Genomic DNA, 14984 nt, shown 5'->3' with positions numbered 1-14984 from the left:
CGTAGAGATGCTTAAGTCCGTCCGAATCATGTTAGCAATTGCCGCATTTTATGATTATGAAATTTGGCAGATGGATGTCAAAACTGCATTCCTGAATGGATTTCTGGAAGAAGAGCTGTATATGATGCAACCGGAAGGTTTTGTCGATCCAAAGGGAGCTAACAAAGTGTGCAAGCTCCAGCGATCCATTTATGGACTGGTCCAAGCCTCTCGGAGTTGGAATAAACGTTTTGATAGTGTGATCAAAGCATTTGGTTTTATACAAACTTTCGGAGAAGCCTGTATTTACAAGAAAGTGAGTGGGAGCTCTATAGCATTTCTGATATTATATGTGGATGACATATTGCTGATTGGAAATGATATAGAATTTCTGGATAGCATAAAGGGATACTTGAATAAAAGTTTTTCAATGAAAGACCTCGGTGAAGCTGTTTACATATTAGGCATTAAGATCTATAGAGATAGATCAAGACGCTTAATTGGACTTTCACAAAGCACATACCTTGACAAAATTTTGAAGAAGTTCAAAATGGATCAAGCAAAGAAAGGGTTCTTGCCTGTGTTACAAGGTGTGAAGTTGAGTAAGACTCAATGCCCGACCACTGCAGAAGATAGAGAGAATACGAAAGATGTTCCCTATGCATCAGCCATAGGATCTATCATGTATGCAATGCTGTGTACCAGACCTGATGTGTGCCTTGCTATAAGTTTAGCAGGGAGGTACCAAAGTAATCCAGGAGTGGATCACTGGACAGCGGTCAAGAACATCCTGAAATACCTGAAAAGGACTAAGGATATGTTTCTCGTATATGGAGGTGACAAAGAGCTCACCGTAAAAGGTTACGTTGATGCAAGCTTTGACACTGATCCGGACGATTCTAAATCGCAAACCGGATACGTGTTTACATTAAACGGTGGAGCTGTCGGTTGGAGCAGTTCTAAACAAAGCATCGTAGCGGGATCTACATGTGAAGCGGAGTACATAGCTGCTTCAGAAGCAGCGAACGAAGGAGTCTGGATGAAGGAGTTCATATCCGATCTAGGTGTCATACCTAATGCATCGGGTCCAATGAAAATCTTTTGTGACAATACTGGTGCAATTGCCTTGGCAAAGGAATCCAGATTTCACAAAAGGACCAAACACATCAAGAGACGCTTCAACTCCATCCGGGATCTAGTCCAGGTGGGAGACATAGAGATTTGCAAGATACATACGGATCTGAATGTTGCAGACCCGTTGACTAAGCCTCTTCCACGAGCAAAACATGATCAGCACCAAGGCTCCATGGGTGTTAGAATCATTACAGTGTAATCTAGATTATTGACTCTAGTGCAAGTGGGAGACTGAAGGAAATATGCCCTAGAGGCAATAATAAAGTTATTATTTATTTCCTTATAATCATGATAAATGTTTATTATTCATGCTAGAATTGTATTAACCGGAAACATAATACATGTGTGAATACATAGACAAACAAAGTGTCACTAGTATGCCTCTACTTGACTAGCTCGTTAATCAAAGATGGTTATGTTTCCTGACCATGAACAATGAGTTGTTATTTGATTAACGAGGTCACGTCATTAGTTGAATGATCTGATTGACATGACCCATTCCATTAGCTTAGCACCCGATCGTTTAGTATGTTGCTATTGCTTTCTTCATGACTTATACATGTTCCTATGACTATGAGATTATGCAACTCCCGTTTGCCGGAGGAACACTTTGGGTGCTACCAAACGTCACAACGTAACTGGGTGATTATAAAGGAGCATTACAGGTGTCTCCCAAGGTAGATGTTGGGTTGGCGTATTTCGAGATTAGGATTTGTCACTCCGATTGTCGGAGAGGTATCTCTGGGCCCTCTCGGTAATACACATCACATAAGCCTTGCAAGCATTACAACTAATATGTTAGTTGTGAGATGATGTATTACGGAACGAGTAAAGAGACTTGCCGGTAACGAGATTGAACTAGGTATTGGATACCGACGATCGAATCTCGGGCAAGTAACATACCGATGACAAAGGGAACAACGTATGTTGTTATGCGGTCTGACCGATAAAGATCTTCATAGAATATGTAGGAGCCAATATGGGCATCCAGGTCCCGCTATTGGTTATTGACCGGAGACGTGTCTCGGTCATGTCTACATTGTTCTCGAACCCGTAGGGTCCGCACGCTTAAGGTTACGATGACAGTTATATTATGAGTTTATGCATTTTGATGTACCGAAGGTTGTTCGGAGTCCCGGATGTGATCACGGACATGACGAGGAGTCTCGAAATGGTCGAGACGTAAAGATTGATATATTGGAAGCCTATGTTTGGATATCGGAAGTGTTCCGGGTGAAATCGGGATTTTACCGGGTTACCGGGAGGTTACCGGAACCCCCCCGGGAGCCATATGGGCCTTATTGGGCTTTAGTGGAAAGGTGAAAGGGGCTGCCCATGGTGAGCTGCGCGCCTCCCCCCTCCCCTAGTCCAACTAGGACTAGGAGAGGTGGCCGGCCACCTCTCTCTCTCTTTCCCCCTTGGGAATCCTATTTGGAATAGGATTGGGGGGGGAGTCCTACTCCCGGTAGGAGTAGGACTCCTCCTGCGCCTCCATAGGGCTGGCCGCACCCCTCCCCCTTGGCTCCTTTATATACGGAGGCAGGGGGCACCTCTAAACACACAAGTTGATCATTGAGATCGTTCCTTAGCCATGTGCGGTGCCCCTTGCCACCATATTCCACCTCGATCATATCGTTGCAGTGCTTAGGCGAAGCCCTGCGTCGGTAGAACATCAAGATCGTCACCACGCCGTTGTGCTGACGGAACTCCTCCCCGAAGCTTTGCTGGATCAGAGCCCGGGGATCGTCATCGAGCTGTACGTGTGCTAAGAACTCGGAGGTGCCGGAGTAACGGTGCTTGGATCGGTCGGATCGGGAAGAAGACGTACGACTACTTCCTCTATGTTGTGTCAACGCTTCCGTTGCGATCTACAAGGGTATGTAGATCAGACTCTCCCCCTCGTTGCTATGCATCACCATGATCTTGCGTGTGCGTATGAAATTTTGTTGAAATTACTACGTTCCCCAACATGAAGATCATTGTCACATGCCGTAGGGCGCCTGCGCGATCCGTAGATCGATCTTGTTTGTCTTGCCTTATCCTCCAGTATGTCTCGCAGGTCTAGCGCATTTTCCCGTGCCTTAGTTGAGCGGCGTCGGGGCATGGCTTGGGTGGAGGGCCGAGAGGCCTCTCTGTCACGGCCGCGAGGTGGCCGGTCTGCCATGTCATGCGCTGGTGATGTAGGTGCTTCCTCCTCTGATCGGGGTAGCGGCTTGCGCTTCGGGTAACTCTTGGAGGGGCGTTCGAGTTTATACTCTTCGGCCGCAAGGACTTCAGTCCATCTGTCAGCTAGCAAATCTTGGGCAGCTCTAAGCTGTTGCTGCTTTTTCTTGAGGCTGCTTGTCGTGGCTAAAAGCCTGCGTTTAAAACGCTCTTGTTCGGAGGGGTCTGATGGTATGACGAATTCGTCGTCATCGAGGCTTGCCTCGTCTTCAGAGGGAGGCGTATAGTTATCATCCTCGACCTCTCGGCCTGCCGCTCTCTCATGAGGGCTGGCTTCTCCATCTTCCTGTGCCGAATCTTGCTGAGGTGGGTGTTCTTCGGCGCTATCCGGGGTAGTATTATCTCCCGTGCCGGAATCACCGTTTTTGCTTTGGCGGGATTTAGAGCGGCGCCGCTGACGCCGGCGCTTTGGCTGTTTCTTGGGGGCGTCATCCCCCACTGTTCCATCGTCATCTCCATCTTTTGGAGTATCCACCATATATATGTCATATGACGAGGTGGCCTTCCAGCGCCCTACAGGTGCTGGTTCCTGTTCGTCTCCTACATCGTCGTCCATGCCGTCGATGTCTTCGGAGCCGAAGTCAAGCATGTCGGTTAGATCGTCGACAGTGGCTACAAAGTGGGTGGTGGGTGGGCTTTGAATTTCCTCATCGTCCGTATCCCACCCTCGCTGACCGTAGTCCGGCTAGGGCTCTCCTGATAAAGAGAGAGACTTAAGAGAATTCAGGATGTCGCCAAAAGGCGAATGCTGAAAGATGTCTGCGGCGGTGAACTCCATTATCGGTGCCCAATCGGATTCGATTGGCAGGGGCACGGGGGGTTCGGAGTCCGGGGAGGAGTCCGGATCCTCGGAGTCACGGGTCGTGCAGAGTGCGGGGCTAGCGTTCGGCTCGATCGCTTTTGGGATCGCAGCCCCCGAGGTGACGTCCAACCTCTCATCCTCGATTGGCGCAATAGGCTCCGAGTTAGGGGTCAGAACCGATGCGTGTGCGGCCTCCAGGACACTGTGTGGGGGCAGAGCTAGATCATGCCCCTCGAGATAGGGCGGCACGCTTGGCCGTGGCTCGAACCCGTCGAAGATCAAGTCTCCACGGATGTCAGCCATGTAGTTTAAGCTTCCAAACCTGACTTGATGGCCAGGGGCGTAGCTTTCGATCTGCTCCAAGTGGCCGAGCGAATTGGCCCGCAGAGCGAAGCCGCCGAAGACGAAGATCTGTCCGGGAAGAAAAGTCTCACCCTGGACCGCATCGTTGTTGATGATTAAAGGAGCCATCGGGCCTAAAGGCGACGACACAGAGGAACTCTCAATGAAAGCACCAATGTCGGTGTCAAAACCGGCGGATCTCGGGTAGTGGGTCCCGAACTGTGTGTCTAGGCCGGATGGTAACAGGAGGGAGGGAACACGATGTTTTACCCAGGTTCGGGCCCTCTTGATGGAGGTAAAACCCTACGTCCTGCTTGATTAATATTGATGATATGGGTAGTACAAGAGTAGATCTACCACGAGATCAAGGAGGCTAAACCCTAGAAGCTAGCCTATGGTATGATTGTTGTATATGGAGTTGATGTCCTACGGACTACAACCCTTCGGTTTATATAGACACCGGATAGGGTTAGGGTTACATAGAGTCGGTTACAACGGTAGGAGATCTTGAATATCTGCATCGCCAAGCTTGCCTTCCACGCCAAGGAAAGTCCCATCCGGACACGGGACGAAGTCTTCAATCTTGTATCTTCATAATCCAGGAGTCCGACTAAAGGTATAGTCCGGTTACCCGAACACCCCCTAATCCAGGACTCCCTCACTGACGGTAATGTTACTCTCTACAAAGCTCAACTTGTTGCGAAAGGTTTTCGACAAGTTCAAGGAGTTGACTACGATGATACCTTCTCACCCGTAGCGATGCTTAAGTCTGTCCGAATCATGTTAGCAATTGCCGCATATTATGATGATGAATTTTGGCAAATGGATGTCAAAACTGCATTCCTTAATGGATATCTTAAAGAAGAGTTGTATATGATGCAACCAGAAGGTTTTGTCGATCCAAAAGGTGCTAACAAAGTGTGCAAGCTCCAGCGATCCATTTATGGACTGGTGCAAGCCTCTCGGAGTTGGAATATACGCTTTGATAGTGTGATCAAAGCATATGGTTTTATACAGACTTTTGGAGAAGTCTGTATTTACAAGAAATTGAGTGGGAGCTCTGTAGCATTTCTAATTTTATATGTGGATGACATATTGTTGATCGGAAATGATACTAAATTTCTGAATAGCATAAAAGGATACTTGAATAAGAATTTTCAATGGAAGATCTCGGTGAAGCTGCTTATATATTGGGCATGAAGATCTATAGAGATAGATCAAGATGCTTAATTGGACTTTCACAAAGCACATACCTTGATAAAGTTTTGAAGAAGTTCAAAATGGATCAGTCAAAGAAAGGGTTCTTGCCTGTGTTACAAGGTGTGAAGTTGAGTCAGACTCAATGCCCGACCACTGCAGAAGATAGAGAGAAAATTAAAGTCATTCCCTATGCCTCAGCCATAGGTTATATCATGTATGCAATGTTGTGTGCCAGACCTGATGTGTGCCTTGCTATTAGTTTAGCAGGGATGTACCGAAGTAATCCAGGAGTGGATCATTGGACAGCGGTCAAGAACATCCTGAAATACCTGAAAAGGACTAAGGATATGTTTCTCGTTTATGGAGGTGACAAAGAGCTCGTCGTAAACGGTTACGTCGATGCAAGATTTGACACTGATCCGGATGACTCTAAGTCACAAACCAGATACGTATTTATATTGAATGGTGGAGCTGTCAGTTGGTGCAGTTCCAAGCAGAGTGTCATGGCGGGATCTACATGTGAAGCGGAGTACATAGCTGCTTCGGAAGCAGCAAATGAAGGAGTCTGGATGAAGGAGTTCATATCCGATCTAGGTGTCATACCTAGTGCATCGAGTCCAATGAAAATCTTTTGTGACAATACTGGAGCAATTGCCTTGGCGAAGGAATCCGGATTTCACAAGAGAACCAAACACATCAAGAGATGCTTCAATTCCATCCGTGATCAAGTCAAGCAGGGAGACATAGAGATTTGCAAGATACATACGGATTTGAATGTTGCAGACCCGTTGACTAAGCCTCTCTCAAGGGCAAAACATGATCATCACCAAGACTCCATGGGTGTTCGAATCATTACTATGTAATCTAGATTATTGACTCTAGTGCAAGTGGGAGACTAAAGGAAATATGCCCTAGAGGCAATAACAAAGTTGTTATTTATATTTCCTTATATCATGATAAATGTTTATTATTCATGCTAGAATTGTATTAACCGAAAACTTAGTACATGTGTGAATACATAGACAAACAGAGTGTCCCTAGTATGCCTCTACTAGACTAGCTTGTTAATCAAAGATGGTTAAGTTTCCTGACCATAGACATGTGTTGTCATTTGATGAACGGGATCACATCATTAGAGAATGATGTGATGGACAAGACCCATCCATTAGCTTAGCATAATGATCGTTTAGTTCCATTGCTATTGCTTTCTTCATGACTTATACATGTTCCTCTGACTATGAGATTATGCAACTCCCGAATACCGGAAGAACACCTTGTGTGCTATCAAACGTCACAACGTAACTAGGTGATTATAAAGATACTCTACAGGTGTCTCCGATGGTGTTTGTGAGTTGGCATAGATCGAGATTAGGATTTGTCACTCCGTGTATCGGAGAGGTATCTCTGGGCCCTCTCGATAATGCACATCACTATGAGCCTTGCAAGCAATGTGACTAATGAGTTAGTTGTGGGATGATGCATTACGGAATCTCGGGCAAGTAACATATCGATGATAAAGGGAATTGCGTATGTTGTCATAACGTTTGACCGATAAAGATCTTCGTAGAATATGTAGGAGCCAATATGGGCATCTAGGTTCCGGAGATGTGTCTCGGTCATGTCTACATAGTTCTCGAACCCGTAGGGTCCGCACGCTTAACGTTCGTTGATGATATAGTACTATATGAGTTATGTATGTTGGTAACCGAATGTTGTTTGGAATCCCGAATGTGATCACGGATATGACGAGGAGCTCCAGAATGGTCCAGAGGTAAAGATTGATATATGGGATAATGGTGTTTGGTCTCCGGAAGGGTTCCGTAGTTCACCGGAAGGGGTTCCGGATGTTTCCTGAAATGTTTGGATACAAGAATACTTTATTTGGGCCAAAGGGGAAAGCCCACAAGGCTTTTGGAAAGTGCAAAAGGAAGTTTTGCGAAGACCAGAGGCTACACACCAGGAACCCTAGCGTCTAGCCCTAGAGTCCGAGTAGGACTCTTGCCTTTCGGGCAAAACCGACTTTTAGGAGGCTTTTACTCCAAGTTTTGACCCCAGGGCTCAGCATATAAATAGAGGGGCAGGGCTAGCACCCAAGACACATCAAGTATCACCAAGCCGTGTGCCGGCAACCCCGTCCCCTCTAGTTTATCCTCCGTCATAGTTTTCGTAGTGCTTGCCGAAGCCCTGTGGAGATTGTTCTTCATCAACACCGTCACCACGCCGTCGTGCTGCCAGAACTCATCTACTACTTCGCCCGTCTTGCTGGATCAAGAAGGCGAGGACGTCAACGAGCTAAACGTGTGCTGAACGTGGAGGTGCCATACGTTCGGTACTTGATCGGGACGGATCGTGAAGGTGTACGACTACATCAACCATGTTGATAAACGCTTCCGCTTTGCGATCTTCAAGGGTATGAAGATGCTCTCCCCCTCTCGTTGCTATGCATCTCCTAGATAGATCTTGCGTGATCGTAGAATTTTTTTTTGAATTAATACGTTCCCATCAGCTTCTTGTGATGTTGTATTACCGAGAGGGCTCAACGATACTGAAGAGGCACTTCTCCGCTTTGGGTTCAAGCTTATGAGACTGAAGCCTTTTGACATAAGCGTCGCATCCCCAAACATTAAGAAATGACAACTTAGGTTTCTTGTCAAACCATAGTTTATACGGTGTCGTCTCAACGGATTTAGACGATACCCTATTTAATGTGAATGCAATTGTCTCTAACGCATAACCCCAAAACGATAATGGCAAATCGGTAAGAGACATCATAGATCGCATCATATCTAATAAAGTACTGTTACGACGTTCGGACACACCATTACATTGTGGTGTTTCAGGTGGCGTGAGTTGTGAAACAATTCCACATTGTCTTAAATGAAGGCCAAACTCGTAACTCAAATATTCACCTCCGAGATCAGATCGTAGAAACTTTATTTTCTTGTTATGATGATTCTCCACTTCACTCTGAAATTCTTTGAACTTTTCAAATGTTTCATCCTTGTGTTTCATCAAGTAGATATATCCATACCTATTCAAATCATTTATGAAGGTTAGAAAATAACGATACCCGCCGCGTGCTTGAACACTCATCGGGCCGCATACATCGGTATGTATTATTTCCAGTAAGTCATTAGCTCGCTCCATTGTTCCGGAGAACGGAATTTTAGTCATCTTACCCATGAGGCGTGGTTCGCAAGTATCAAATGATTCATAATCAAGTGATTTCAAATGTCCATCCGCATGGAGTTTCTTCATGCGCTTTACACCAATATGACCTAAACGGCAGTAACACAAGTATGTTGCACTATCATTATCAACTTTGCATCTTTTGGCATCAATATTATAAATGTGTGCCACTACGATCGAGATTCAACAAGAATAGGCCATTCACTAAAGGTGCATAACCATAAAAGATGTTACTCATATAAATAAAACAACCATTATTCTTTGACTTAAATGAATAACCGTCTCGTAATAAACAAGATTCAGATATAATGTTCATGCTCAACGCTGGCACCAAATAACAATTATTGAGGTTTAAAACTAATTCCGAAGGTAGATGTAGAGGTAGTGTGCCGACGACGATCACATCAACCTTGAACCATTCCCGACGCGCATCGTCACCTCGTCCTTAGCCAATCTTCATTTATTCCGTAGCTCCTGTTTTGAGTTACAAATATGAGCAAACGAATCAGTATCAAATACTCAGACGCTACTACGAGCATTAGCAAGGAACACATCAATAACATGTATATCAAATATACATTTGTTCATTCCGCCATCATTCTTATCTGCCAAGTATTTGGGGCAGTTCCGCTTCTAGTGACCACTTTCTTTGTAGTAGAAGCACTTAGTTTCAGACTTGGGTCCGGCTTTGGGCTTCTTCATGCGAGTGGCAACTTGCTTGCCGTTCTTCTTGAAGTTTCCTTTTTTTCCCTTGCCCTTTTTCTCGATACTAGTGGTCTTGTTAACCATCAACACTTGATGCTCCTTCTTGATTTCTATCTTCGCCGATTTCAGCATCACGAAGAGCTCGGAAATTGTTTTTGTCATCCCTTGTATATTATAGTTCATCATGAAGCCTTTGTGGCTTGATGGTAGTGACTGAAGAACTCTATCAATAACACACTCAACTGGAAGATCAATTCACACTCAACTGGAAGATCAATTTCCAGGTGAGTCAAGTAGTTGTGGTACCCAGACATTCTGAGTTTGTGTTCACTAACAGAACTGTTCTCCTCCATCTTACAACTAAAGAACTTGTTGTGGACTTCATACCTCTCACCCCGGGAATTAGCTTGAACTAGTTCTGCAATTTAAACTAGTCGGTAAACTAAAGTTGTACATAAAAAATATATTAAGACACTTGTCAGTAAAGTGAAGTTATACTTCAAATATATATTAAGAATTAAGAAAATTTCATATGACGTTAGTTAATAAAACTGTTTATTTTTTGGTGTTAACCTTGCAAAAGTGACATGATAATACAGAATTACACTCGAGTTCACCACACAGAACCCTTCGACGACGATAACGTACGCAATCGCCTCCTCCCCTAAGAAAAGCATAGGGTTCCTCTGCCTCCTGCCGACGCCGGCGCCGGTCCGCCTCGTCTCCGGTGGCCTTACGGTCATAGCGGCGTGGTGGATCCTGGCCTTTTCCGGCGGGAGGGCTCTGTTTTCAGATGTTTCTTCGAGTTTTGTTAGTGTTTGTGTCATGCTCAGGAACACGGTTATGTCCTGCTCAGGAAGGCAAGACGACGACGCCTTCCTGAAGATGGAATATGGTTCTCCCTCCCTAGTACGTGTCTTGGTGATGTGTCTAGCGTCACTAGTGGGCATATGAAGGTGTGTCTCCGGTGGATCTGTTCTTAGTGGATTTGCTCATATCTGGTCGTAGTTTGTCTACGTTCGTGTGTCTTCAGGTTGGATCCTTCCATTTACGCTACTCTTCATATGCGGCGTTGTTGTTCGGTTGTCCTGATCCTATGGGGCCTTAACACGACGACTTTCCGACTGTCTACTACAATAAGTTTTGCCTAGCTTCGGCGAGGGAGGGGCGATGACTGCGGTGCGCCTTCCGTTCGCTTCAATACTTATAGTCGTCGCGAGGTGGTCTATGAATCTGGATGTAATTTTTATTATTTATGATGCTTGTTGTATTGCCATTATTAAAAATGAATAAATCGGAAGTTTTAAAAATGAACAGATTGGAAGTTTTTTTGAAAAAAAAAACCTTCAACTAGTTATATATGTCTACATTCTGCGTTGATTTTTATGGCCAGCCCTCCACAGTTTCGAGGCCATCTCTTGTCGGAGATCTGCTTTAGCTTGCTATCGCACCTTTGAGCTCACCATGAGACTAGCTACCTTGTTGCTTAGGCTCAGTTGTGTTGTTGCAGGGTCAGGGCCACAAGACGAAAAGACGAAGAGCAAAGGAAAGGAAACAGGAAGACAGAATTTGTGTGCATCCCGTGGAGTGGCAGGAGGTTGGGGCCTTTCCTCTCGTTGTATTTTCTCGGTTTAACACATTTTCTCTCGTTTGAGAGTGTTACATTATGTTAAAACAACACAAATTTTGCTGAAACCGAAAAAAGGCAGCGTGAATCTCAAAGCAACATCTCATGCATGGTAGAAAAACCACTCCCATATTCCCTCCCCACCGCCCCGCTCTCCACACTATGTTGTATCAGTGCTATGGGTGTGTTTGGATGCTGCCCAAGCTAGCCCTGCCAACCCATGGGTGTGCCAAAACATTGGCGCAGGATTCCTCCGCCCGCGACTCGCCCAGAAGTTGACGAAAAATTGAACTGAGAAAGCTAGCGTGGTCAGGGCGAGCCAATTTATTGGCACTCATCCAAACAAGCGCCCACGCCTGGTCAACTACCAACTTTTTGGCTAGGCTGCTCTTGGCTCCAATCCAAACACGCCCTATATACCCTTCCGTTCCCTTGGTTGCAAGGATGTGCATGCTCTAGGGCCATCGAATTCAGTGGGCAAGGCTTCGATGCTTAACAGGTAACTAGTACGTCTCAAAATATAAGACGTTTTTACAGTTTAATTTGACTGAACTGCAAAAACATCTTGTATTTTGAGACGGAGGTCGTGTTTTGCTAGTGACGTTGAGAAACAACATCAACCTAGCTACGAGGGTTGTTTACGTTTGACACTGTCACGTCAGTAAATGAGCATCTCGTGCATCGATAGAGGCAGCAAAAATGAAAGCATTTGTGTTTTCCGCTGCTGAACACAAAAGTGAAAGCAATTGTGCACATATTCAGATTTCAGGCATCAGCGCTCCTCCATCTCCACAAGCACAGGCTTCAGCAGTCAACACAACAAGGAGTGGAATCATCCCAGAAACATCAAGCTGCAATGAGGCTGCCATTTTCAGGATAATTCAACCCAGAGCCAGGCTCAGATGAGCCGGTGAACAGTACCGCAATTTAAAAAGAAAAAAAGTTCAGAAAATTTCAATTTCTTTTGTGGTGCAAGATGCTCCTGTGCGTGAACTACGTGCAAAATTTTGTGAAGTTTGGACACTCGAGGAGCTCGTGGCAAAAAAAAATCAGGCGTGAACAGTGTGATTTCAAAAGTTTCTCAAACATCCGAAATTTGTCTCTTTTGCCACGAGCTCCTCGAATGTCCAAACTTCACAAAATTTTGCACGGAGTTCATGCACAGGAGCATCTTGCACCCAAAAAAAATTAGAATTTTATGAACTTCTTTTCCCTTTCAAATCGCGGTACTGTTCACGCCCGGGCTCATCTGAGCCCCAGCACCAAATCGCCGCTCTCCCATTTTCATCGCTAATAACAACTCCAATAGCTCCCTGGTCATCAGTTGCCTTGAACGCAGCATCAACATTCAGTTTAACGGCTCCAGGAACAGGAGGGTGCCATTTACAGTTCATCTTTTGCCTCACTTGATCCATGTTGTTTCTATTTGAATGCAGTAGATCTGCAGCAACATCTCAAGCCCACCTGCATGCAGAGGTTAATTTCATTGGGACTTCGCCCTGGACCCTAGTGGCGACCATTGCCTACTGTCCAACTGGACCACATCTTCCTTTGAGCAGAACGCTGTATCCAGCAGGACTCGACACCAGGTACTACTAGGATGGACTCTTGGCATCTTCATCCTGTGCATCTTGATCTTGACTCCAACCGGTTGACAGCCTCTGTTTCCTCAACTATGAGCTCCACGCCTACTTTGCATTTTGCACACCTTGCAACCAAGTAGTATGGGACTATCTTTTCTGTCTGTACTGGATTAAAGTGAAGCATTGTGATCACCACCGCGGCAGCTGCCCTTAGATGATCTACGACCAGGATCTCACCTTTGCCAAACAGGTTGCTTTCTCCTGCAGTTGCGTTTTGGCAGAAAATATGCCTTCGTGGTCCACATTTTGCACTGCGTCATTTGTTTTCAGCAAGGCTGATTGTTTATATCATCACCAAAAATGAGGAACTACAAACTGATTGCTTCTTAAATCTCTGCCACCACACCACGCAACATCATCACAAGGTACTCCTCGAGATCGTCTTCGAGCAGCGCCCCCTTCCTTTCAGCATTTGCAACAAAATCACCTCAACATAGTCCTCGTCATTACAAATACTGCTGATCACTGAACTCCATGTCTCAACATGTGGAGGCATCCCAAGATCAAGCATCCGACTCATCATCCTAGCAGCCTCCTCTACCTTTCCCACTGTGCAACACCCCTTGATCACCGAATGGAACACCGAAAAATGTGGTACAATCCCTTTACCCACCATATCTTCCAAGTATGTCTCTGCCTTGGCAAACAACCCACTCACGCACAACCCATTCACCACCGCTGCATACGACGCTGCATTCGGTATGCAGCCACTATCCGTCATATCACCAATCACCTTGCAGGCATCCAGTGGCCGCCCCTCACGGCACATTCCGACGATGACGGTGTTGTAGTGCACAATGTCAGGCAAGACCCCGCGGCCTCGCATGAGGCACAGCAATCGGTAGGCCTCACGGAGCTGCTTCTTGCGGCAGAGGGCGTTGAGCACGGTGGTGTACGCCAGAGGATCGGCAGGGATGCCCCTGTGCAGCATTTCGTCGAGCAGGGTAGTGGCAGTGCGGACCTGACCACGGCGGCAGAGCGACTGGGTAAGCATGCGGTAGGTGTGGGCGTCTGGCGACACGTGGAGGGATCGCAGGCGGTGGAAGAGCGAGAGCGACACGGCGAGGTGGCCGGAGCGGGCGGCGGCCTCAATGAGCAGGTTGTGGGAGGCGAGGACGAGCGGCGCTGGGAGGGGGAGGCGGGAGGACACAAGCCGAAGGAGGTGGAGCGCGGAAGGGAAGTAGGCGGCGGTGGAGGAGAGGGCGGAGAGGAGGCGGAGGAGAAGCTGCGGGTGGAGCGACAGGGGGCTGGGGCCGGCGACGAAGAGGGTATTGAAGGTGGACAGGAAAAGGTGGGGCGGGCGGCGGAGGCGGAGGACGGAAAGGAGCAGCGGGAGGAGGAGCCGCGGGGAGGGCGGGGACGGGAGGCGGCGGAGCAAGGCGAGCGCGTGGGGGAGGTGGTCGCGGCGGCGGGAGAGGCGGAGGAGGAGCGCATGGAGAGTGGCTGGGTGCGGCGTGGTGGTCGGGGAGGTGACGTTGACGAGCTCGAGCGCCAGGAGCGGGTCCGCCTGCGCGGAAACCAGCTTGTGCAGCCGCGCCGGCGAGATCGCCGGCGGCGACGGGGGCATCGGCGCCGCTACGATGTCGCCGATCTCAACGGGCAGCGTGGATGGGGGCGGCGAGATGGAGCGAAGAACCGGACTGCTGCCGAAGTCAGTTGCCATATAGCAACGTGAGCCTATTTTGCCCATCTTGAGTAGTCTTTAGGCTTCGCCCATGGCCCATTAGAGATTGCCATATCTCGTCTTTCTTCGTTTTCTTATTCTTCAACACATGTCTACATTTTTCAAGTTCTCGAAAAAATTGTCCACATTTTTCATACATATTTGTACATTTTACGCATACATCAAGAGAAGTTTGTATACTTGTTTAACATTTTTTTAATATATTATTAACATTTTTAAAAAATTATGTTTGATGACTACTTTTGTCATACACATTGTACATTTTCTTATATATGAGGACATCTTTAATTAATTTTTCACATTTTTTAAGTATATCATTTACATTTTTTTATACATGATCAACATTTATAAATTTAAGTTTTTTCATGATTATTTTTTTAATACATCCTGTAAATTGTCTGCATACATCAGAAGCATTTTTGTACACATTTTAAAACACGATTAACATTTTCTGAA

At 46.4% G+C, this 14984-nt stretch overlaps 1 protein-coding gene across 1 annotated transcript; it reads right to left on the bottom strand.

The window, feature by feature from the left end:
* Positions 1–11575: 11575 nt before the first annotated feature.
* LOC125510108 (uncharacterized) lies at positions 11576–14490 on the bottom strand. Its single transcript, XM_048675198.2, has one exon. The coding sequence runs from the start codon at positions 14409–14411 to the stop codon at positions 13203–13205; it is 1209 nt and encodes a 402-aa protein (XP_048531155.1). The 5' UTR covers positions 14412–14490; the 3' UTR covers positions 11576–13202.
* Positions 14491–14984: the final 494 nt, after the last annotated feature.

This window comes from Triticum urartu, chromosome 5A, assembly GCF_056163025.1.
Source record: "Triticum urartu cultivar PI428250 chromosome 5A, HENAU_Tu73, whole genome shotgun sequence".
Lineage (NCBI taxonomy): Eukaryota > Viridiplantae > Streptophyta > Magnoliopsida > Poales > Poaceae > Triticum > Triticum urartu.
Note: the sequence above shows the minus strand (reverse complement) of the source record. Positions and strands in the feature narration are given on the sequence as shown.

Bases quoted from the DNA above. Each gene is read 5' to 3' on its own strand.
- LOC125510108 (XM_048675198.2), bottom strand. From the start codon at position 14,411: ATGCCCCCGTCGCCGCCGGCGATCTCGCCGGCGCGGCTGCACAAGCTG.